The 24,223-nt window shown below is 39.3% G+C and overlaps 1 protein-coding gene across 1 annotated transcript in view; it reads right to left on the bottom strand.

The window, feature by feature from the left end:
* Positions 1–755: 755 nt before the first annotated feature.
* hydin (HYDIN axonemal central pair apparatus protein) overlaps positions 756–24,223 on the bottom strand; it is a gene marked incomplete at its 3' end in the record, with an annotated part of 69,706 nt that continues 46,238 nt past the window's right edge. Inside the window, exons 35-81 of the mRNA XM_081372750.1 lie at positions 23,718–23,844; positions 22,815–22,892; positions 22,525–22,692; positions 22,054–22,418; positions 21,459–21,572; positions 20,880–21,037; positions 20,611–20,764; positions 19,955–20,356; positions 19,651–19,848; positions 19,451–19,530; positions 19,171–19,353; positions 18,969–19,088; positions 18,672–18,831; positions 18,179–18,351; positions 17,833–18,031; positions 17,601–17,703; positions 15,883–15,982; positions 15,588–15,756; positions 15,242–15,477; positions 15,054–15,156; positions 14,764–14,968; positions 13,946–14,175; positions 13,657–13,808; positions 13,377–13,599; positions 13,183–13,288; positions 12,432–12,659; positions 11,871–12,226; positions 11,330–11,490; positions 11,152–11,246; positions 10,806–11,019; positions 10,473–10,676; positions 9,120–9,246; positions 8,867–9,032; positions 8,391–8,538; positions 8,057–8,264; positions 7,698–7,919; positions 7,426–7,595; positions 7,128–7,326; positions 6,883–7,038; positions 5,203–5,483; positions 4,824–5,043; positions 4,449–4,658; positions 3,863–4,026; positions 2,992–3,134; positions 2,654–2,892; positions 1,936–2,160; positions 756–1,265 (exon numbers count right to left, since the gene is read on the bottom strand). Of these exons, the coding sequence (XP_081228876.1) occupies positions 756–1,265; positions 1,936–2,160; positions 2,654–2,892; positions 2,992–3,134; positions 3,863–4,026; positions 4,449–4,658; positions 4,824–5,043; positions 5,203–5,483; positions 6,883–7,038; positions 7,128–7,326; positions 7,426–7,595; positions 7,698–7,919; positions 8,057–8,264; positions 8,391–8,538; positions 8,867–9,032; positions 9,120–9,246; positions 10,473–10,676; positions 10,806–11,019; positions 11,152–11,246; positions 11,330–11,490; positions 11,871–12,226; positions 12,432–12,659; positions 13,183–13,288; positions 13,377–13,599; positions 13,657–13,808; positions 13,946–14,175; positions 14,764–14,968; positions 15,054–15,156; positions 15,242–15,477; positions 15,588–15,756; positions 15,883–15,982; positions 17,601–17,703; positions 17,833–18,031; positions 18,179–18,351; positions 18,672–18,831; positions 18,969–19,088; positions 19,171–19,353; positions 19,451–19,530; positions 19,651–19,848; positions 19,955–20,356; positions 20,611–20,764; positions 20,880–21,037; positions 21,459–21,572; positions 22,054–22,418; positions 22,525–22,692; positions 22,815–22,892; positions 23,718–23,844 (8,952 nt within the window). The remainder of the gene's footprint in view (positions 1,266–1,935; positions 2,161–2,653; positions 2,893–2,991; positions 3,135–3,862; positions 4,027–4,448; positions 4,659–4,823; positions 5,044–5,202; positions 5,484–6,882; positions 7,039–7,127; positions 7,327–7,425; positions 7,596–7,697; positions 7,920–8,056; positions 8,265–8,390; positions 8,539–8,866; positions 9,033–9,119; positions 9,247–10,472; positions 10,677–10,805; positions 11,020–11,151; positions 11,247–11,329; positions 11,491–11,870; positions 12,227–12,431; positions 12,660–13,182; positions 13,289–13,376; positions 13,600–13,656; positions 13,809–13,945; positions 14,176–14,763; positions 14,969–15,053; positions 15,157–15,241; positions 15,478–15,587; positions 15,757–15,882; positions 15,983–17,600; positions 17,704–17,832; positions 18,032–18,178; positions 18,352–18,671; positions 18,832–18,968; positions 19,089–19,170; positions 19,354–19,450; positions 19,531–19,650; positions 19,849–19,954; positions 20,357–20,610; positions 20,765–20,879; positions 21,038–21,458; positions 21,573–22,053; positions 22,419–22,524; positions 22,693–22,814; positions 22,893–23,717; positions 23,845–24,223) is intronic.

The raw sequence follows: 24,223 nt of genomic DNA, 5'->3' as shown, positions 1-24,223 counted from the left end.
GCCTAAAAAACGCGTGACATCGCTTAGAGCACCTTTAACGGCCCCAAGAAACATGTATAAAAAAAAAAATATTATTACAGTTTCTAACCACTACCAGAGAATGTCTAATAGGAAGAGAATTGGCACTCTCTGCTTACTTCCGGTTTCTGGACTGGCTGCAGTAACACGTCTCTGTCCATGCGGGGGCGCTCGCAGGCGAGTGCAGAATGAATGGAGGTCTATGGCGAAAAACCCTCAAAATCCACCTTTCTCAGGATGTAATTTTTTGTCTAGTAATTTGAATGTTGTATTCGAAAGGAGATGCAAAGAAATTACATATTGCTGGGAGTTAGAATTTTTAGAGTCACTTATTTGGTTTAAAAAGTCTTTTAAAATGTCAATGACGTCAGAATGCTGACGTCATTAGCAGAATGCTAGCGTGTTATGGGCAACAACAACTCAACCTGTAAGAAATCGAAAAGAAATAAGTACTCGATCATTCAACTTTCGACCTATAACCCATGTTGAACTTGCAAAACTTACAATAAAATCTGAGATTTCTCAAAGGCAATCGGGTGAAAGAGACACATTTAGCCGTCTAGCGCCATAGACTCCCATTCAGTCTGCACTCGCCCGCGATCACCTCCAGTGGAATTCTAATGGAACTGCAACCAAGATCTATACAATGGGGCTAATAGGAAGTGCCAAGGCTCTCCGTAGACGGGTTCTGCCACTACCATGAATCATTTTATCCAAAGAATAGCAGACCTCCTTCTTCATGCTGTTTTTTTCTCTGAAGGAAGCTCTGGACAGTAACCTTTCAAGTAGTAAACCCAGAAGATGCCCTGTCCATGGCTCTCCATACGTGGGCAGGAAATTGTCAGCTTTCCGTGACATGGGCCTCTGGAGCTCGTAGGAGGGCCGTCAAATAAAACCTGTATGTGCTGAGTTTTTTGAGCTGCAATAGTCTCTGCACCCTTGACAGTGAAGGCAGGGTTGTCTACCTGAAAGGAGAAGGTGGTGGCCTGTTGAAAGACATTCTTAAAGGAGATAGAGACACTGGAACCCAAGCTGATGGCGAGAGGACCCTGAGGTTTAGGTGGGGTGCAGGTGCCAGACAGAGGGAAGACATACTCCCCTCCGACGTCTGAGGAGATGGTGAGCCGGCTTTGGATGTCTCCCACCTGGCAAGGTTCGAAATGAACTGGCACGCTGATATCTGTGCCAGTCTGGTTCCCAGCTGCTGCTTTAATGTTCTTTTCTACAGTGAAGTTTGGGTTGTCCATCTGAGTCAGAAACCAGATTTGAGAGGAATTATTTTAGCAAAGATATAGATAGAATTTATGTTGCTAATGTTGTTGCAAACTGCATGACTTTCTTTTGGCAAGGCAAGGCAAGGCATGTTTATTTACATAGCACATTTCATACACAATGGCAATTCAAAGTGTTAAACTTTGTTTAACTGAAGAAAGTTTTGGCACATCCAACTGTAGACTTCATCAATGCATTGGCACAGGGAATCAATGGGGCTGTAATCGTTAGGCGATAGGGCTAAGTAGATCTGTGTGTCGTCTGCATAGTGGTAAGCAATTTGGTTCTTTTTCATTATTTGGCTCATTGGGAGCATATAAAGGTTGAACAGGAGTGGTGCAAGAATTGAGCCTTGCACCATGGTTTCTTTTGTGGAAAGACTTGAAAAATGTCTCTTTTGGTCCATACAGTGAAAATAAATGGATTGTTTTAGACACCATTGACCTGCATGGTATGGACAAAAACAATTCAAACCTCCTTCAAAATATCTTCTTTTTGTGTTCCACAGGTTCATACAGGTTTGGAATGACATGAGGTTGAGTAAATGATGGCAGAATTTTCATTTTTGGGTGAACAGTCTCTTTAAATCCTATTATCACGGAGATAAAATCTGCTAGATAATAATGGGAAATTAGAGTCTCTTACCTTGCAGATATATTCGGTCTTGACACGAGAGAAGTTGGTGAACTTAGCTATGACACTGTGTTTGCTGCCAAGTGGTGCTCTGAAATATAAAGGCTTCTCAAGGGGTGCAGGCAGGGCCTTCAGCTGAAGCTCATAAAAGAAGTGTCCGAGTTCAGCAGCGTACAACACCAGCCGGGCTGTGGACTCTCCCTCACACAGAGGTAGATATTCAAATGTAAATCTAACCTAAGTAATAAAAAACAAAAAACAAGACTCTTAAAAAACAGCCATTAAATACTAGGGTCACCACAGCAAAATCACCTTGTTTTTTTCTTTGTTTGCATTTCATTTGAATTTTTGTATTCTTTTTTTAATGGCCCACGATAGTGCACATCTTAAAGGGATAGTCCACCCAAAAATGTAAATCCTGTCACCCCTCATGTCATTCCTAACCTGTATGACTTTCTTTCTTCTGTGGAACACAAATGAAGACATTTTGAAGTATATTAGTATCTAAACAGTTTTCAGTGACCATTGACTTGCATTGTACAAACCAAAAAATACAATGGAATTCCATGGAAACTGAAACTGTTTGGTTATCAACATTCTTTAAAATATCTTACTTTGTGTAGAAGAAAGAATTTCATACAGGTTTGGAATGACTCGAGGGTGAGTAAGTCATGACAGAAATTTCATTTTTGGGTGAACTATCCCTTTGTGTTTCTGAAAGTATACCTACCTTAGACTGAGCAGGCACAAGAAACTGTGGCGGAAAACTGATGTCTGAATTCTGGCACTCTGCAGAGAAAGACACGTCCACAAGAAGAGGGTTCTCCACCTCCGTGGACTCTGATGTCATCTGCCTCACTCGGGTCGCCATTTCTATAGTGTCAATCAGTCCCGGAGCTGTCGCTTTAAAGTTGACATTGTAGAATAGGAACTCGCCAGTTGCCTCATTATTGAATGTCACCTGTGTAAGTGAGGAATATGATATTTCATAGGGCATAAATCTGTTTTATAACCAACGTAGTCTGTTTTAGCATTTGTATGGGTGTATGATGGCACTTGCTTTAGCACTGTACTGGCCCTCTTTATAAGTGAAGAAGGAGAGTTTGTAGTTCTTCGTATCCAGTGCAGGCACATCAATGTATTCCAGGCCCTTCAGGGAAACAATGCCGTCTGAACGATCTGGTTTGATGAGCTCCATCACAGAACGGAACCTGCACAGCAGGATAAAAAACACACAATGATCAAACATAAATTATACAATGAAGTAGAGGAATTGAATTTGCAACCGTAGCTTCAGAATTATGGTCAACGGAAGGTTTTATGATCATTACAAAGCATATCTCAAGAGGCACTGTATTGTGTGGCCGTTTTATGCAGTAGCACCTCATTGCAGTACACGAGATCCAGGGGGGCGGAGTTGGATCCAGATCTAAGGGGTGGAGATTGGTAGGTTTAGGGGTGGGTTTAGGGATCAGGGGGTGGAGATGGGTAGGTTTAGGGGTGGGTTTAGGAATCAGGGGGTTGAGATGGGTAGGTTTAAGGGTGGGTTTAGGGATCAGGGGGTGGAGATGGGTAGGTTTAGGGGTGGGTTTAGGAATCAGGGGGTGGAGATGGGTAGGTTTAGGTATATGTAAGGTGGGACCCTGGATTTCGTTTTCTGCAGTGAGGACCATCTCGTTTTATGGGTATTTTCAGGATTAACAATGTTTATCCATGTGCAATGAGCATGTTTATGTGCAATGCATCCAAGAAATGTTTAGGTTAATATGGCATTTTCCGGCAAATATAATCTCTGTAGGTTAATTCTAGCATCTTTATCCCTTTATTTGGAAGTCTTTGCAATAAACTTGTATTTAATTAATTGAAAAATAAGAAATAAATGACTTATTTCATGATTGTGAAATACAAATATGTATATGTTTCGGTGGGGATGAGGTACCTCTGAGGTCTGGGCAGCCAGTTGTGGACAGGTAATGTCTGTGTGTGGTAGGTTTTGCATTTGATCTCTTCGGTTACTGTGCCTTCAGCCTTTGGTGGCTCAGCTGTGCCTTGCAATATGTACAGTATTCCACTGCCGTCAGGAAAGGAGAAGAACACAGAGCCCTGCACCAGAAACAAGTCACCATGAAATCAAAATTGACAGTAATGGAATCCTGCAATAAATGATTTGTCTGTGCACATCATTATTTTTTAAAAATTAATGTGCCCTCATTATCTTTAATCAAAACATCTTCCCCTCCCTCATGCAGTTACATTTTCTTGGTCGAGAAGCCGTTTCATAAAATATAATTCACAAAATTAAACTTTTATTTCATGCCAACTTTTAATAAAGCAGAGGAAAGTGAAATCCTTAACAGTGGAAAACATCTACATTTTTTGTATCGTTGGACATACAGTAACTTTGCCAGTCGCTATTGGATTTTTCTAATGACTATTTGGAAATTTGTTTTGAATTGTATAGTTGAATAGCTGATTCAAGAATAATGAATGGAAAGAGCCTTCATCTTGTGTAGAGAGTGCCATACCTCATGCCTCTCCCCGTCTGCAGTCATGACCAGAGGCTTGTATGTGATCTCATAGGTGTTCTGCTGTGAAGGCTCAATGAGGAGAGTGGGCAGCCCACTCCAGTGCTCTCCCTCTATGACACATTTCAGAGTCCAGCGCTGGTTAATGCGGCTGGGCAGAACCAGAGTCTGAGTACACTGACTGCGCACCTGACATACGAAATTCACCACCTGCCCACACAAAAGAGAAAGAAAGCAAGAAAAGTGACACAATGAATAGTCCTGGCCTTTAACTTTAACATTTTTATCAGCACATCTATTATTAGTAAATATACAAGGTTGCAGTACTCATTAAAGAAAATGGTTCCACAGTCACATTCAGACTAAGCCACTTACCTCTGCTGCGACCTGCGGGACAATGCAGGAGCCAGTGAGGGTGAGTTTTAACGGTTTGCCCCCCTCTACAGCACAGCAGAGACCATCATAGCGCAAATCTTGACTCAGCTCCGTAGGGGCATAGGTCACTTCAAGAGATACTTCCATCCCTGGGGTCGTGTAGCCCTCAGCAGGGAAAATTGTGAAATCGGGAGCAAAACCCTTTACATCCCACTTAAATCTGAAGAGAACAAGGAAAAGCTGAAGATGCAGAAATACAAATATATATTTCTATTTGAGTCCATTTCATATTTTGTTACTCAGATTTATTAATTTACAGATTCAGCTACACATTTTAGATGCAACCAGTCACTGATTGTGATTATGCATGAATGTGTACCTCGCACCAATGTCTCCTGTGTTCTGCATGATAATACGACGGGTGGCTTGGCAGCGCTGGACCACAGCTCCAAACTGCAGGTAGTCTGTGTCCAGTCTGACCTCCACCCCCTGGCAGCTGCCCTTCATGACCAGCAGAGGGCGAATAGCACCTAGACACTCCAGATGCAGCTCCTCTATGAAGGGCGGCATGCGCTGTTCAGGAGAAAAGAGAAGCTCCACCACACAGCGGCCGCCCCCCTCTTTAAGTGTCACCTCCCCCTCTGGACGAACAGACAAGATCTGAAAAAGCACAATGATTCTTTTTAATGTATAGAGTGCAGTGGAATGTGTGCATGTTTTCATATACAGTCAGGTCCACATGTCTGGGATTACATTGTAACATTGATCATGTGACTGATTGTACAGAAGGTCAGATTTAAGCTCAAGATTTAAGATCTATGAGCTCTTTTGAACTCTTTCACTACGGTTCTAGTCTATTGTACACTACTGAACAAGTCTATGAGATTTTACAAAATTATTTATTCAGCAAGGATGCATTATATTGATCAAAAGTGACAGTACAGACATTTACAATGTTACAATAGATTTCTATTTTAAATAAATGCTGTTCTTTTGAACTTTCTATACATCAAAGAATCATAAAAATATTAAGCAGCATAACCATTTTAAAGAAAGTTTCTTGAGCAGCAAATCAACATATTAGAATGATTTCTGAAGGATCATGTGACAGTGAAGACGAGCAATGATGCTGAAAATTCAGCTTTGCCATCATAGGAATAAATAAACTTTTTAAATACATTAAAATTAGTGTTGTGAATTATTTATTTAGTTTACTAATTAATCACACATTTGTCTTTAATTAATTGTGATAAATCGTACCTAACATTAAAGTTTTAAATATATTTTTATATTGCAATACTTTCACATGTAGCTGTGACTTTAATATATTTGGGCTAAACGTTAAGGTTACCATCACAGATGGGACAGTTCATATTTGTACCTGCCCTGCGCTAAATCAAACACGGCATACATTTAAATATGAATATAGTTTTAATCCTTATTAAAGCTACAAAAGTTATTCAGTCAAGAGCAGTGAGTGATTTTCTTTGTGTTTTGTTCTTTGATTAACCTTAATGACAGAGACAGCAGCAGTTTTTTAGGCTGCTGTCACTTTAAGACACACATCCAATTTTCTCACAACTTTACGTTCATTTAACTAATTTACAAAATTAGAATTTTTACATAATTGTGTGTTTTCATCCGTTCAAGCACGAAAGAGGTGGCATTCTGTGCAGGCCTTTCAGGTGTTTATTCACAGGAAACCTCTTCACAAACAGCGTGCCAGTACACATTTTTGTTATTTTTTGTGTCTTATCGCACTTGAATGGTTTAATAGCACTTGAATGAATGATAGGGTGATCATATACTGTAGCGCCGCAAAAGTATGAAAGAAAAAAAACGGATGCTGAGTTAATTGCGTTAAATATTTGTAATATTTGTGCATAATTGCATGCATTAACGCATTAATTTTGACAGCCCTTATTATAATAGAACATTTATTTTAAATTGTAATAATATTTCACAATATTAATGTTTTACTGAAAAACATTAGAAAATCTTCCTGACGCCAAACTTTTAAAAAGTAGTGTATAAGAGAGAGTGCATGTGCACGTGTTACCCTTGAGTCCTGGAGAGAGTTATCAGAGTGTCTGCAAAGACAAAAAGTCAAGGAAGAGTGGCTGTTGTTCACCAGAGGGACCAATTTCTGACTTCGCTGCCCAATCTGCAGAGCTCCAAAATTGACCACCTTATGTGCCGAGTCCTCTAAATTAATCTAAGACGAAAAACAGTGAAGGATGAATATCTGTACATCAGGATGCAGAAAAGTAGGATCATTCAAATCTACGACACCCTCTTTGTCACCTTCATTTCAGTGCCCTGTCCCAGGATCTCCACTACTTGTTTGGCACACTTATTCATCTCAAAAACCACCTTTTCGTGGTAACGAACTGCTTTGCGTGGGTAGAACGAAAAGAGAACTTCTACAGAGCCACCTGGAGGAAGGACTTGAGGGGTGAAAGTGACCTCCAGGATGGGTGTGTTGGAGAACAAACAGTCTAGACTGAATAAATAACATCATATTATAAAAGCAAACCATAAAATTTCACTTTACACATTTTAGAACTTGAACATTATCAAGCAAAACAAAAATAGTTTCTACCTGATTCCTTTGCTGCTTCTATTGCTAATCACCAGTGTGTGTGTAGCAGGTACCATACCAACACAGTATATGAAATGCATTCCAAAGTGGTGCTTGAGGAAAGAAAATCCCAGGTCTGGAGTCATAGCTGAACCCATCAGCGCACAACAGAATGTCGGTCCATTCTTTATCTACAAACAGAGGAGAGAAAGACAACAAACTATAAAATGTAAAATTGCAAATTATGTAAATGAGATGGGGACAATAAGAACGACAAAAAGGACAAGGTCTACCTTAATGGAAAAAGTCAGATCTTTAAGCACACATTTTCGCTGAGGGCAGAAGGTCACGGTGCAGTAACTCTGTCCACCTACAGCCACAGTGTCCAATGTAGGTTCCACTTGCAGGTGGGGCTGCAGCGTTGCAGGCCCAGATAGATCATACTTAACATCTAAACTAAACTTCCCAGGATTAGACACCACAAACGTACATGTGGATTTATCGTTTAGCTCCACCTATTCAGGGAACAGATGACAGGAATTGTCAAAAAGCTTGATCAAAATGTTTTGGCTGGAAATCTGCCAAAGACGAATCTTTCACACAACATACCGCCACACACACACCTTGCATTCATAACTGACTAAATTTTTACCTGTTTGAAGTCAACCGGATGGATCTGGTGTGATGAGAGCTCTGTGATGGATCCCTCAGGGCTCTCATATCGCACATGAGCATTCATGCTGCAACACTCGCCCTTCACATTCATGGTCAGCGACTGGAACTTCCTCCGCACTGTCACCACTAGATTAAAAGCCACATGTCCCTCACGAGTGGGAGTGATCCGTATGACCATCGGGATCCTGTCACAGGCAGATGTTAAGGGGTGTAAACAAAACCAGTGCATAAGATCAAACGGTGTAAACCGTTTTGACTAAATAAAATAATAAATGTTATGTCTCAGACTTTATACAAATACAATAACATACTTATCTTTGGGTGGAACTGTTCCCTCCATAGGCTCTACCACTAAGCTGTCCTGGTAGCCTTCAGAGTGGCATGAGGACTCTTGGACCATAAAATGGAATGGTTGATCATCTCCATTAACCACAAAAACAGTCTGATGAGCTTCAAAACCTGCACATAAAGGCACATGGATGCCCATGGTGAAAAGACTGGGATGTGTTACCCATAACTTCAGAGTAAAATAATCACATCAGTAATCTAGATCAGTAGCTGTTATCATTTACAAGAATATCTCAGTATTGATTTTCCAATGTTCCAATGTTGTTTTGGACTCCATTAACATTCATTGCATGGACAAAAACAGTAGAAACATTCTTCAAAATATTCTGTTGAAGAATATAGGACATCGTGAGGGTTAGTAAATGATAACAGAATTTACATTTTTTGCTGAACTTATACTTTAACATGTCAGAATTTAGCTTTTTGTTTTTAACCTCACCTAGTAGCAAGCTGCCCAGATTGAGGTGGGCTCGATCAATATAGACTATAGGCTCATTAGCAGAGCCCACCAGCAGAAAGGGCAAAGACAAGTTGAGCTCAGGAATTAAGAAGGTCCAGAAGGATTCCACTAAATCCAGGTTGAGAACCTGGTACTCAAATGAGGCCTGAAAACAACAGAGATGAAACTTTGATATTGACGCATCTGACCAGCAGAATATTTGCACCATGATTTGCTAGAATAAACAAAACACCTTTGCTTCTTTTCCCGGCTGAATGGACTTATTTGGTGTAAGGCAGTTGAAAGGAGATTTGCCTGAGTCGTTGCATCTCCAGATGAAAGAGTATGGCTTGTTCGTGGGATTAATAATACCAAATTCCCTGAGAGAAAATAATCAAATTTATTATTTCTGTATAATATCACTCACCCATTTATTAAATCAGGTACAAGACTGTCAGCATATTGTATATATATAGTACATAGAGTACAGTATATACACTACCATTCAGGGGTGCATTTCCCATACAATGATGTAACTCACTGCTTAATCATAGAAGAAGGTACGCATCTCGCATCTCGCATCTCTCTCTCTCTCTCTCTCTCTCTCTCTCTCTCTCTCTCGATAATTAATTAATTAAAATAAATGCTATAATTAATTAATTCAAATAAATGTAATCACACCACTTTATCTCTGTGTCTAATTCAAGGCGGGCAGAATGCTAGATCTAACGAACCGTAACTGATGAAAATAACCATTAATTTCACCCTTCCGATCAAATATTTACGCTCAACATCAATAACGGCTTTAAGTTGTCAATGCTGGCAAATAACCATGGTATAAGCGAGATAATTACTTTTAATTATTTAATCAAGTTAACATGCAGTATTTGTCGCAGAGCTGTAGTTCCAACCACGTAGGTTTGCGACACTGTTTGCAAATGTTCATTGAATCTATGGTTTGGAGAAACACCAAATCGTTCAACTATGTTGGTAACGACGGAACTTGTGACTATAGTAGATTAACGATGCTTTTGGGAAACGCACCACAGTTTGGGAAAGGATGCATTAAAGGGATAGTTCACTCAAAAATGAAAACTGTGTCATCACTTACTCAACCTCGTGTTGTTCTAAACCTGTATGGGTTTCTCTGTTCTGTTGAATACAAAAGAAGATATTTTGAAGAATGTCAGTAACCAGACAGTTGATGGACCCCATTGACTTCCATAGTATTTTTTTTCCCCACTATGGAAGTCAATGGGGTCCATCAACTGTTTGGTTACCGACATTCTTCAAAATATCTTCTTTTGTGTTCAGCAGAAGAAAGAAACTCACACAGGTTTAGAACAACGCGAGGTTGAGTAAGTGATGACACAATTTAAATTTTTGAGTGAACTATCCCTTTAAACTGAACAAAACTGACAGTAAAGACATGTATAGATTTGCAAAAGATTTCTATTCCAAATAGATGCTGTTCTTTTGAACAAACTATTCATCAAAGAATCCTGAAATTACTGTATCATGGTTTCCATTAAAATAATACATATTATATAACAGTTTATGGTTTATTAATCAAACTCAGAACTATGCATTTTATAAAATGTCTCACCTGCGGACAGAAGTGCCAATACCCACTGAGGTGAACTCAATAACCCTGGTATTGGGGTCCACAGTGAGCGAGCTGTGGGGCTCAGGGATCCGCCTGTTTCCAGTCAGGTAGTCTGAATCCTTAAGGTGGAAATGACAGTATGGCAGCAAACTGCGCCCACTTACGGCGATTACTGGACTCTGCTCGTCCTTTAGATTAGGGATGCTACAATTTAAAAACAGTTAGTAACTGAGCAGTAAATCATAATCAGCAAATTTCAGAGAGTGTTAGTAATTCATTAAATCTGACATTCTACGCATCTATAAATACGAGGAGTCTGTCTGAGTGTCTAACCTGCAGATCAAACTGGCATCAAACTCAGCCACTTCCAGAGGGGAGAATCGGATGTGGAAGGTTTGACTCGTTCCTGGATTGATAACCCCTATACCAGGATCAACACTGAAGGGAGGAAGCTCTGGGTCTCCTAGCAGTAGAGAGGACACACTCTGCAGAGAGCTTGCTGGTCTCTCTGGTGTCCTACTGCCCTGAGCCGAGCGAGAACTCCTACCTGATCCATCAGATATATTACTATTACGTTAATACAGTTTTTTTTTTACTTGCATCAACTGAATATGTAAAAACATAAAATTCAGTAGCATGTAACAAAATGCATCAAACATTTTTAAGGCTGAAGGTTTACCTCTATTTTCAAAGCATGAAGTCTTCCCATATGTCTCCATTAGAACCTTCCAGGAATACTCCGTCTTAACATTGCCTTTGTTTTCCATCTGGAGCCTAACAAACATAACATCACTTATGAAAACATTCATCTGTCCAAATTAATTTCCAAGCTATTGTATGAGCCCTTTCAAACTTACTGAAAGACTCTGGTCTGGTACAGCATTGTGTCTTTGAAGCGGATGGGCCCAGTATCACATTGGTATTTGACATAATCACAAGAGGCGCTAACCATGAGCTCCATCTCTCTAGAGGAGTTCTCCACCACAGAGTGAGGAGGCTCAGGGTCTGTCGCAACAATCTGATCACAGAACAGGGATTAGATTATAAGAATTATATATTCACTGTAAAGTCAGTTCTAATTTAAGACCTTTAAGATAGATGGACAACACAGGCTTCCATAGTAAAACCCCAACTACTTAAACAATTATTTCATTGTCATGCAATTGTGACCTTTATTTATTAATTGCCTTTTTATATCACAATTGCAACTTCCTATTTCATAATTTATTTCTCACAATGTGGCTATTTCTTATTTTAAACTTTGTCAAAATGCTGGCATTTAATGAACTTTATCAAATGTGCAGGTCAAATGTGCAATCTTTTTCTAATGAACTACTGCATTTTGCTTTATTATAATTTGTGCTATTGTCATCTCTATAACTGATACTACAAACCCACCTTCCGTTTGTTTGGCTGTTGTGACGACTTGTCTGCATCCACCCATTTAACAGTCCTGTGACAATCATCCCAGTCTGGGACCTGGTCTACAGGCTGCAGAAAGGTAATACTGCTGAGTTTACATTTTATAGTTTGTGCATTCAGCACAATTGGCTGCTCAGAGCAGAAGGTCACAGTCACAACTTTGGAGCACTCGGCATGCAGGTGGCCAACTTGTGGAGAAAAACTCAGCTGTGGGCCATTGGGCAGCCATTCAAAGCGTAGCACCTTGGAGCTGCTTGGGTTTGTCATGGTCAAAGTTTCTTGATAATTGTGGCCCACGTGACAATCTCCGAAATCCATAAGGTCAGACGGACCTGAGAGGAGCAATCAAAAGGGATAATTACCATATAATACTACATGGGTATTGAAACCAAAAATACCTATAAAAAAAATTGCACAATTTTTATTTTAATCATGCTAAGGAATGTTTGAAATATTCAAATATTCTAAAAGTTAGCAACAATGACAGAATATCCAGAACTTAGCACAGGAAAAATTTCTGTCCTATGCATTACTTACTTTCAATATTGTCCTGCTGAACCTTGCTGCCAATGTTGTCCAGGATGATGATGTCATGGTAACCCTCACCCACAAGCTGCACCACTGTCTGATCGTACTGGTTATCCTTTAACATTAACTTCATGCTGGCCTCAAACTTCTGAGCCACCTTTGGATGAAAGCCGACTTGGAATTCTGCTTGTTGTCCAGTCATGAGGATCAGAGAGGCTACATGAGCTAGCTGTGCCTCTGAAGAGGAACAAAAATGCATAGATACATTTGATTTTAAAATATTTTGTTTGCATATCTCATTCTAATGTTCTCTTTGCTTCAATTTATCATTTCCTGTCTCCAGGTAAATGTTTATACACAAGTCATGGAAGAAATAACGTTTTGTTCCTTCTCGTACAGCACTCCATAAAAAAGTAATAATCATAAAGCTTGAAATGACTTAATTAAATTTTAAAATATTTTATTACACAGCTCTCTAGAATACATGATTCTGATTGGCCAATGGTGCATTGTTTGGTCAAACATTCCTGCTTGACATCAGGGTACTGATTATTCTGTATTTTGTGATAAACCAGTCTCTAAATGATCCCTTACATAACCTATAAACAATGATACCCCATTTAATGAAAAGGAACAAGGTCCAACAAAATCTGCTGCTGTTTGTGTTGATAGTTTCATAGCTGTTATTTGGAGAGCAAGACATAACAGCATTGTGCAGAAACTACAGTGGGAACACATTTCATTTGTGTTTAAGGCTTGCCTTTTCCGGGATTGCTTTCCGTGTGTGAGGAGGCCAGTCTGCATACAGTGCCAGGAGTAGCTTTTAGAGTGAAAACTTCCAGGTGACACTGTAGAACAAGGCTAACCTGCAAATACAATGGGAGAATGGATTATTCCAATGAATATTCAAGTTAGAGAAATAGCAATTCAGTCATAAACTAATTCTGATCTTACCTGTGCTGGCACATTGCCATTGTTCTTGATCACTAATGGAAGAGTCTGCTCTCGTCCCACCAATAAGCGCTTAAACTGTAGCACTGGCTGACCTCGATTAGTCCTCTGAACAGGTCTCAGAACAGTGATGCTGGGCAAGTTGCCTTCACCCATTAGATCAAACACAAGAGCTTTGGGTCTGTGGGCAGAAGTTTGATTGTGATACAAAACATAACGAGTAAAGCTTCAACATACTCTAAACAACCATCTAAACAGTTCAACCTGCACCGAGAACAGTTACCTTGTGTTCACTTTCAGAACTGCCTCAAACACTGCGTGATATGTGTTCATAGTCAAAGGAGAAAAAGTGACTGTGGCAAAAGCATAAGAGTGGCTGGGGATACACATCTTTGCAGGGGTCAACTCAAAAACCTCTGCATTGTGCATTGTCATCTAGAATGATCAAAAACAGGTTAAGCAAAAATTTGCCCATTAACTGTTACAATTTTTCAAAACATAAAAACACTAAAATTCGTACATATTCTGCAGAATAACGTAAATAGTGGCAGAACCACCTCTCACAAACACACCTTGACTGTTTTGATCGCCAGACTGAGTTCACAAGACACTTTTCCTGGATTGGTCAGCCGAAACTTGGCTTTGGCTGACTGACCCACCAGTACATTGTTGAAGACAAACTTGTTCTCATCCTCTACATAGACACCCATACTGTCCCGGTATTGCTCACACTGCAGCATGCTACTGTTCTTACAGATGCGGTGCTCCTCAAAGATAGAAGCTATGTCTGTACTTGCTATTCCTGTAAACAGTATTGAAATCTAAATGAAGACTGTCACCAAAAATTATTTTAAGAACTTTAAGATCCTTTCTTTTTTTTAACAGCAATATTTGTTTTTCATATTTCATATGTATTTCTCAATTCATTCACACATTATTCATGAGACACTAAGCCAATAGGCAGAGCTACACCATGAGGCCCACTGAGCCCAGAGGTGGAGCTGCACCACAGGACCCACTGAGCACTGGGGTGCATCTGCACCATGGGGCCCATTGAGCCCAATGACATGCACCATAGGAAGATATTTGTGGGTAGATTCAATGTAATCAAAATAATGGGTGGCTAATATAAAATAAAGTATTTCAAGACCAGGTTATGACTGTTATGAATTTTAACAAGCGAGTACATATTTTATAAATTAAATTAGTTAATTAAAATGAAAGTTTCTCTCTATACTTATCAGGACAATTTAAGTCATTTGGCAGTCCTTTGGGTGATTTATAGAAAATAAAGTGATTAGATCACTCCATCAAAATCTACCATCAAAGAAATCATAATCAGAGAACATACTTCACAGAACTTTATTTCTACTCATTCATAGTAACAAACCTGGCATACAAACTTCTGTTACTAGCTTGTATGGAATTCCATCTGGGTTGTCAGAGGGGTCTCTGTCAGTGATGTCTATTGCTAGACATTCCTCCCAACTACCTACATGCTCCACCTTGCAATCCACAGTAACTACTTGTTGGGCTCCAGGTGCCAGAATCCCAAAGCATGGAGACAATGAGAAAACACCACATGTCAAATGTATCTGTAAAAAAACAACAACATGCATATAAAACAGAATTTGTAATATATTACATGTAATGTACACTCCATTAAAAGTTGTTTCTTACCTGTGAAGTCGTGCCAAACTCATTCTGCACAGTGTTTCGTGATTCATTGGCACTGGATGGTTTTGCAGCATAATTGTCTTTTGATGGTTTCTTACTTCCCAAGCTTAAAAAAACAAAACAGGAACCAGAACATTTAATATTTAACATAATTTCTTTTCATTTCATTTAATTATAAACAATAGCCATACCCTCTCCTCTGTGAAGGAACTGGGGCGTTTTTACACATCCTAATGTAGAAACGCATCTCAAAGTTGCCTTTATTCTCCAGAGTGAGAGTCTGTTTTTTACGTGAGCCGTACACAAGTGGGCCCAAGTTGATATAATTAGTGGGACTGATACTATATTTGGAAAAAAGTGCCTGGACTGACACTTTGATTGGTATAGTATTAATGGTCTCGCCACCCTCCAAATTGGGCTCAATAACCTATTCAGAAAATTCAATAAAATACATTAGTTTAGTTTTTGATGACAGCAGAGCTTAAATGTAAAAAATACTGCATGGTAAAGAATATATTAAGTCTTAAGATTAAAGACCTGACAGCAAAGGATTGGGCTATCTCTGATGGACATCTCCTTGTTGTGGTGGTAAATAATCTGGACATTGCTGGGTTTATTGTTGGGGCGTAGAGAGCCCTTCTGAGGAGTGATGGAGAATATTGAGTTCAGATCTGGCATTCCTGGCTCTGTGGCCACCAGTGTAAATCTGCAAGTTGATATTGGAAAGAAAATTATTTACAAAAAGAGACAAAAGAAACATTACAGACATATGTGATGTTATTATTTTTATTAAAATAGAAATATATGATTAAATACCTATATAGTAACTTACTTAAAGGCTATGTCATATTTGCCTTTGTTTTCCAACTTAATTGACCGCTTGACCTCTTCTGATACTTTGATTGTTCCAAAATCTAATGAACCATCAGAATCTACAGCAAATACAAAAAAAGCATGAAATGAATAAAATAATTAGTAAAATCGCAAAATCGCCACTGGGGCCCTGTGCTCTTCACAGATGTTGCAGGCAGCAGAACGTTCTCCATGGCGTCTCCAGACTCTGTCACGTCTGTCACATGTGATCAGTGTGAACCTGCTTTCATCTGTGAAGAGCACAGGGCGCCAGTGGCGAATTTGCCAATCTTGGTGTTCTCTGGCAAATGCCAAACGTCCTGCACGGTGTTGGGCTGTAAGCACAACCCCCACCTGTGGACGTCGGGCCCTCATACCACCCTCATGGAGTCTGTTTCTGACCGTTTGAGCAAACACATGCACATTTGTGGCCTGCTGGAGGTCATTTTGCAGGGCTCTGGCAGTGCTCCTCCTGCTCCTCCTTGCACAAAGGCAGAGGTAGCGGTCCTGCTGCTGGGTTGTTGCCCTCCTACGGCCTCCTCCACGTCTCCTGATGTACTGGCCTGTCTCCTGGTAGCGCCTCCATGCTCTGGACACTACGCTGACAGACACAGCAAACCTTCTTGCCACAGCTCGCATTGATGTGCCATCCTGGATGAGCTGCACTACCTGAGCCACTTGTGTGGGTTGTAGACTCCGTCTCATGCTACCACTAGAGTGAAAGCACCGCCAGCATTCAAAAGTGACCAAAACATCAGCCAGGAAGCATAGGAACTGAGAAGTGGTCTGTGGTCACCACCTGCAGAACCACTCCTTTATTGGGGGTGTCTTGCTAATTGCCTATAATTTCCACCTATTGTCTATTCCATTTGCACAACAGCATTTGAAATTGATTGTCAATCAGTGTTGCTTCCTAAGTGGACAGTTTGATTTCACATAAGTGTGATTGACTTGGAGTTGCATTGTGTTGTTTAAGTGTTCCCTTTATTTTTTTGAGCAGTGTATTTGATTATACCATCTGGATCCTCAATATTGATCTGGTGAACGCACGTTTTAAACAGCTTATTGTACACAAGTTAATCGCCGTTCTAAACTAATGCGCTGCTGCATTACACATACACACACACATAGTACAGACAGTAGCTCGTACATCACGTGCAGACCGCGCGCACAGAAACATTCAGCACCACAGAAATGTCTTGTCAACACTGTTATGTGATTTATCAACAAAATAGCTTAGAAACTGAAAAGTTCTAGCATATTTTCTTAGTAACTAAAACCCACAGCTTCACTATTAGTAGAGAGACTCTGCCAGGTAGAATTAATTCACATGCAATCGCTCTCTCACTAATGCATTCATATATGTAATCTTTACTGTGTTACTTTATCAGTATCTGATTTAGAACGAGCATTCGAGTCTCAGCTCAAGATTCAGGCTTATTTGTTCATTATTTACATCATTAGCGACTAGTCGACGTCGACTCGACTTTAAACACATAAATGTCGACTTAAAACAATCTGAAGTCGTTTAACCCCTAACATATAACATATGTACATTTAAATCACACGTTTGGAACAACATGAGGGTGAGTAAATGATGGCAGAATTATGATTTTAATGTTAACCATCCCACATATTATTTGCAGCTGGAAAATGTTATGATGTGATGAACTAATGAGCTAACTGTTAGTTAAGTACCTTCTGGAATGGTTATGTCCAATGCAATATCATAGGCCTCTGCAATAATCTGAATGTTCTCTGAATGTTGAACGATGCCAAGAATGTTCTCCACATCTGTCACCTGGTAAACAAACATGCCTTATCAGGCAAATGAACACAAACCAATGCATACTAAGTACAACACCAATTATAATTACACTGACTCTTTATCTCCAGGAAATATTCACATTTGTAAACATTGCTGCAGTACCTCTAAACAAATGGATTTCTTCAATTTGATGGGGTTCTTCGCTATAAAATGCATGTGTAGGTTGAAGTCAGAATGAGGCATGATGATGCCCTGGTTCTGAGACACGCTGAATTCATCCCCAAGCATCTCCATACCCCTCAGCCTCCAAGCAGCTGGCATAAGGGTGTTATTGCTTAAACGCAAACTCCGGGTTTCTTTCCTGTAGGAAAAGTGTGAAAATTAATGAAAAGGATATTGTCATCTGAAGTATTTTTGATTAATGACAATTAACAAAAAGTAAATTATTAGTTAAATAAAAGTGTTTCAAGCAATAATCACATTCCTAGCTAAAGTAAATGTAGTAGACCTGTATGGTGGAGTTTTGTCAAACTGGAGCAGTTTGCGGTCCAGCTCCAATTCAGGCTTGACTCCTACACAGGAGAGATGGAAAACAACAGGCTCTGGGTTCCCCTTGATACAGAACACCACACTGTCCTCTATATGTTTGGGGGTATTTGGGTATGCCCACACCATTAGTACCTGCCAGGGGAACATTAATGACAATAATGGCAGGAGAGTTTGAGTAAAAGCCTGGTGTTAAACTGAAGGCTAATGTTATTGTACAGATACTGTAGTAGTGAGTATCAAGGTGTGCACATTCAAAACCTAATTTGGGCTTCAGGTGATGGACAAAAAAATCAACAACAAAAAAACAAAAACAAAGGAGGAATGTGTCCGCACACTGAAATTAGTCTATTTGGAGCATTTACAGCTCATTTAAAATATTTTACATATTTAAAAATGTTTTACAGCTCACACAAACACAGAATTTGTGCAATAAGAAATATAAATGTGCATACTTTTCGCTCATTGGGTTCCAGTGTCATATTTGGAGGGTCAAGAAGGAAAGTGGTGGCCTTGGTATCATGTTTGAAGCAAAAATGGATCTCCGCCTTCATTGTAGAATTGTTGTGAATTACAAACTTATCCATGTTCTCAGGATATTTTCCTTCTTTAAACCTGGGTCAGGATAACATCATTTATATTAATAAAGACCTAATATAGATAAGCATTTATTATCAAAGAGCTTTAACAGAAAAGTACTTTTAAGACAACCAATAATGCAAAAGGGATAGTTTGGCACTAAATGCCAGCACCTGTCCCTGGTCTTTCCACACAGTAGAGGTCCAAACTCATACAGCTTCGACTGGATAATGTAAGTCTTTTGGAGTCCACTCTCAGGCCGCAGGATCTTTTTGCAGTGTGCAAACACAATCCTATTAAATAAACACATAGGCGCTAATTCATTCATGTCTAAGTTCAATGATAACTTAATTTCCCTACTGAAATGTCACTCACTTGGGGTCTTTGCTTATAGATGGGTAAGCACAAATTCCTCTACAGTGTAGCTGATAACATCGCTTGGTCCCCATCACCTCAAAGCTGAAAGTCTGATCAAATTTTCCAAGAACAGAAGAGTAAAACCTTATCCTTAGGGTAACTGCTCCATTTGGTGGTACAATCCAGCGGAAATCAGTGAGTCTGTAAAACAACGAAGGATTTCAAGAATTCAGAATGAAATGGTTCTATTTATTTGTGATTGTATATGTGCTTAACATGTGTGAAGGACCTCCTGTACCCTTTGTTGTATTCTGAGTTGGGTTCTTCAGAAGGTATAATCTGGCCAGGTTTAGATGTGTTAGTAATTGCCATGCCTTCCTGCAAGACGACAAGTATATTGCTTTTAATTTAGATCAGACAAGTCTTTTTCTTTGTTCAACTTAATGTTACATTTAAATGACAAGACTTTAGATATGTAAAAGAGAGTTTCTTCAAGACCTGAGCAGCTTCTGATTTCAGGTCTGCTTCTTTCTTCTCTGACACGTCGTCACAAGACATGGGCATCAAAAAGGTAAAACAGCTGCTGGACAGCTCTGTGTTGGGCACTGATCTCATCTTAGGGTATGGGACTATGGAGAATATTATAGGTGGTGGGATGGGTGGACCTTCAGGTCCTAACCCTAGCCCATCCAAAACCTGTGAGAAAATCGATTTAAAAAATGACTTCAAGTTCATACACTATGGATACAAACTTTGCACAAAGAAAATAATTCCAACATAAAGAGAAATTGAAGTATTCTACCTCTTCATGGGAGGGTAGTTTCATGCTACTGATGATCTCCAATGCACTCAGTTTTTCCTTCTCTTTCATAAAAAGCCATATGTGTGGGATGGGTTCTGGCACCACCATCTTTTCTGAGTCTTCGGCACCATCAGTTGACACTTGGGTCTGACGAGGAGCTGGTGACTTCATATCTGCACGCTCCACCTTCAGCTTTTCCTTCTCAGCTGTCTCCTTCTCTCGTTCCTTCTTGCTCTTTTTGGCAGAGGGAGGAGGACAATCCATGTCTCTGGTCTCTTGGCCTTGGGGCTGTAATAAAAGACTCTGCGTTCGGTCCCAGAACTGAAGAACGTGTAGGAGTTCTGTCTGGCTCTGTTCGTACAGTTGGAATCGGGCCAGTAGTTGTCTGTCACTCTCACTGGACTGTTGATGGAGAACAACAAAATACAGCAAAAAATTTTAAACCATTTTTTTAACATAACTGGACAATGTTAACCAGCCAATCTTTTGTACAGCAATTACAATTGGTGCTGCTTGTGGTACAGAAATTATACATTTTATCTTGATTGGAAGTCAAATACTTTTTATCTACTCATGTTACTAAATTTTAATCTTCAGGCTTCACAAGAAGAGTCTTTTGAAGGTAAGCATATTGTCAATTCTACTCTCAAACAAACCATCTCTTGTTGTAGGTCCTCAGAAGGTGGTGGAGTGTCTTCCTCTCGAGGTCTGATATCAGAGTCTTCACTAGGTGTCATCTCCTCTGCTCTTAAACTCTCAAGCTCCAGTTGTCTTCTCTCAACTTGTTCTTGCTCAAACTTTTCCAGTTCTCTAAAGTAATACACAATTTGGTCGAATATAAGATTAAGGTAAACAATTTTTTACAGTGTACTTCAAAAACAAAAATAATCTTATGCTGAAGTAGTGTCAGAAGGGTGTAGAGCACCTGAGCTTGAAGGCACTGTAGCTGTTAAAGAGGTCCATAACATAAATATGGCGACGGTTGTTGAATGCTTTCAGGATGATCTGGAGTGTGTTACTTAGAGAGCTACTGTACAGTGTCTCCAATCCGTCAATCACAACACCACGTTGACAGTCGCTAAGCTATGGCATGGGAGCAAGGAAGACAAAAATCACTATGTGCTGTCTACATATGCTGTGATTGACATAAACTATCATCCGTATATCCAGCCCGTTCTCATCCCAAGGTGTCATATACTGACGCTTTTGACATTTCGTCTACATCCAACGCACATGGCACCCTTTAGCGTCAATATGAGACGCAGATAGATATGGGCCAGAAGGCGCCTCCTAGCGGTCTAACCCTAACCCTACCCCAGACCTAAACCTACCCATAACCGAACAAAGCTCTGTGTGTGTCATATTGACACTAAAGGGTGCCATGTGCATTGGATGTAGATGAAATGTCAAAAGCGTCAGTATATGACGCCCTAGGATCAGAATGCGTTGGTATATCAGATACCAGGGTATACGATAAAATGTACACAACGTAGAAGCCTCTCACCTGCAGTCTGTCTGACAGGATCTCTACCAACACATCATCAGGAAGGAGGCAGTTAATCAGCGCCAGCTCTTCATTCTGACTGACACTCAAATGCCTGGATGCCTGACCATCTGTCTGTAGCACAAACACAAACATACACATTTTTATTTATATCCATTCATACATGATCCAGTACAGAACAGATCCACATATTACAGCATGTTTTACTACAGTATCTTACTATATTAATGTAGGGAAAGTCTCTTATCCTCACCAACACTGCATTTATTTTATTTGTATTTATTTTTTAAACAGTAAAGTCAGTAATATTGTGAACATTTTTTTCCATAGATTTTTTTATTTTTATTTTAACTATAAATATCTTTCTATATACACTGTATATATCACAATATCTTTTTAGAAAAAATGTTTTATCAAAAAAAATGCTTTAATTATTATTTTCTCTTTTATTTTCTAATTTTCTAAATCTGTTAGATTATTGCTTAAAAAAACAAAACAATCTTAATATCTTATCTTATTGAGTGAAGAATTGATATATATTAAATTTCATCTGATATATATGTGACTAAGTGAAAAGCCCAAAAAATGTGTGTACCACTGAAGCAGCAGGACCATAGCTGTCATTCTTCTGTGAATGCCCTGTGATGTTTGTTTTGTTGCGGGTTGAGGCAGAAGATGGCGGGACTTTAGGATCACTGGTCTGGCTGCCCTCTGCCATGTGTTTGGCAACTGCTTCAACACTAAGAGCACCAGTACCCTGACCAGGAGGGGCCATCATATCTGTTGCTGCCTCCTCCACTTCCTTCTGAGAATACACCGCAGCAACCTTGGCACATAGCTCTCTTGCCCTCAGGGCTGCAGAGCCGTTCCCTGATGACACGGCCTCCTGCACCACCTCATCTACACTGAGACAAGCCGCCCCATAGTGCTTAGCCAGAGTAACTGCTGTCCTTGTTTTACCTGCACACAGATGCTTACATTTACATCAGAGCAAATACGCTGAGATGCGATCATTTTGTGCTTGGAAAAATTATTAATTATTTATAATTTTCCCTGACATCTTTACCTGACAGAGGAGCACCATGCACAATGATGGCAATGCCCCGGCGATTTAGGGCAGCCTTGCCCTCTGGTGAAAGATCAATGCCCATGTGACGTGCGATAGCTCTGGACACAGGGTCGTATTCCAGATCCCCCACTGCAGTTTCAGCACCGATGTTGTCTTTAGTCAGGCCTTTGAGGAGAAGACACATGTATTCTCATTTTTGTGCCTGCTATAATGTACTGTATTATAATACCGATCTCATAAAGAATGCAAATGCATTTAAATTACTATTGCCCTCAGTTGAACCATACCTTTACCACCGAGTGTTTCACCCTCAGATGGTTCAGCTGTCTCCTCCTTGTCATCTTCTGCAAGACCTTCCTCAGATTCTTAAAAACAGGCAAGATCTTTTAGATTAATTTGAAATTATGCCAAAAGGAAAAATCTGTGATAATGCACTCAGATGTCCGATTTGTGTTAGTCTTGTATAAAATTCTACAACAATTATAAATTAAAACCTCATTTCAAAATTTGTAGCTAAAAAGTTATGGCTAAAAAGGCAGTCTGACAAAACACCAGCAAATATCATTGTTTATTACAAACACAGCATAAAAAGACGCACTTTAACTCATTTTCGAAAATGTGCATTTAAAGGTGCTCCATGTAATTATTTTGATTGTACTAAAGCATAAAAATACCTTACTGTATGTTTGCAGAGATGTAGGAAACATGCTAAGTTCAAATATGTGTTTGTTTACTGTACTAGTACTGTACTAGTTATTCTACATCTACTAGTCTGTGTGATCCCGCCCACAGCAAATTTACCCAATATTTCGGTATAGTAGTATTTAGGAATAGTAAGTCAGTTGGCAGAAAACACAGAGATGGAAGCCAGCAAACAAAATTGGTTCAGAGATCGCAAATTCTAAAAAAATAAAGCCTCTGCAATAAAAAAAAATTGCAAGCATATACATTAGTAGATCAACTTATACTGTAAGGCTCCTTACTTTCCATTGTCAGTTACGGTACAGTTATTATCATATAGACCAGGGGTTTTCAAACTGAGTCCATGGAAAGTTTTAGAAAGTGTGTTACATTGTTTATTTTTTATATTAAATAAATAATAAATACATTTAAATAAATTTAACTTTCAGATTTGGGAGTTGGTGACATTTAAAAGATTAAAACCCCCAATATAGACCAGTATGCAGTACCCTGGTTGGTTTGTGAGCTGTACTCTTTGTAGTAGTCCAACAGTTCTGGGGGCAGAGTCTCGCCAGGAGAACGGGGAGGTAGAAGTAACACATTTTGAGCATCATATCCTTTTATCATCCGCAAGATCTGAGGAGCAGAACATAAAGAAACAATGGGAAAATAAAATAAATATATAATGGGATTGTCCAGACAGTGTCCAGGGCTACATTAAACCAAACACATCTGTGATAATCTAAAGTCATTGTTGAGAAATAAGATTCCTTAAATATATAAATATTTAGATCTCATATATAAATGAAACAATTAATAATATAGCTCAGATATCTTGGAAAAATTTATACAATTCTTTTTTCATATTCTAAATGTTCATGTTGAAATATTCATATTGACAATATGTCATCACATTACTTTTAATATAAATATTTAAATCACAACAACTCTCTGAATAGTTTTAGCATGTAATTGAATATGCCAATATTAATTTATTTGGTCTTATATTTGACGC

Source organism: Scardinius erythrophthalmus (genome assembly GCF_964197995.2).
Source record: "Scardinius erythrophthalmus genome assembly, chromosome: 8".
Lineage (NCBI taxonomy): Eukaryota > Metazoa > Chordata > Actinopteri > Cypriniformes > Leuciscidae > Scardinius > Scardinius erythrophthalmus.
Note: the sequence above shows the minus strand (reverse complement) of the source record. Positions and strands in the feature narration are given on the sequence as shown.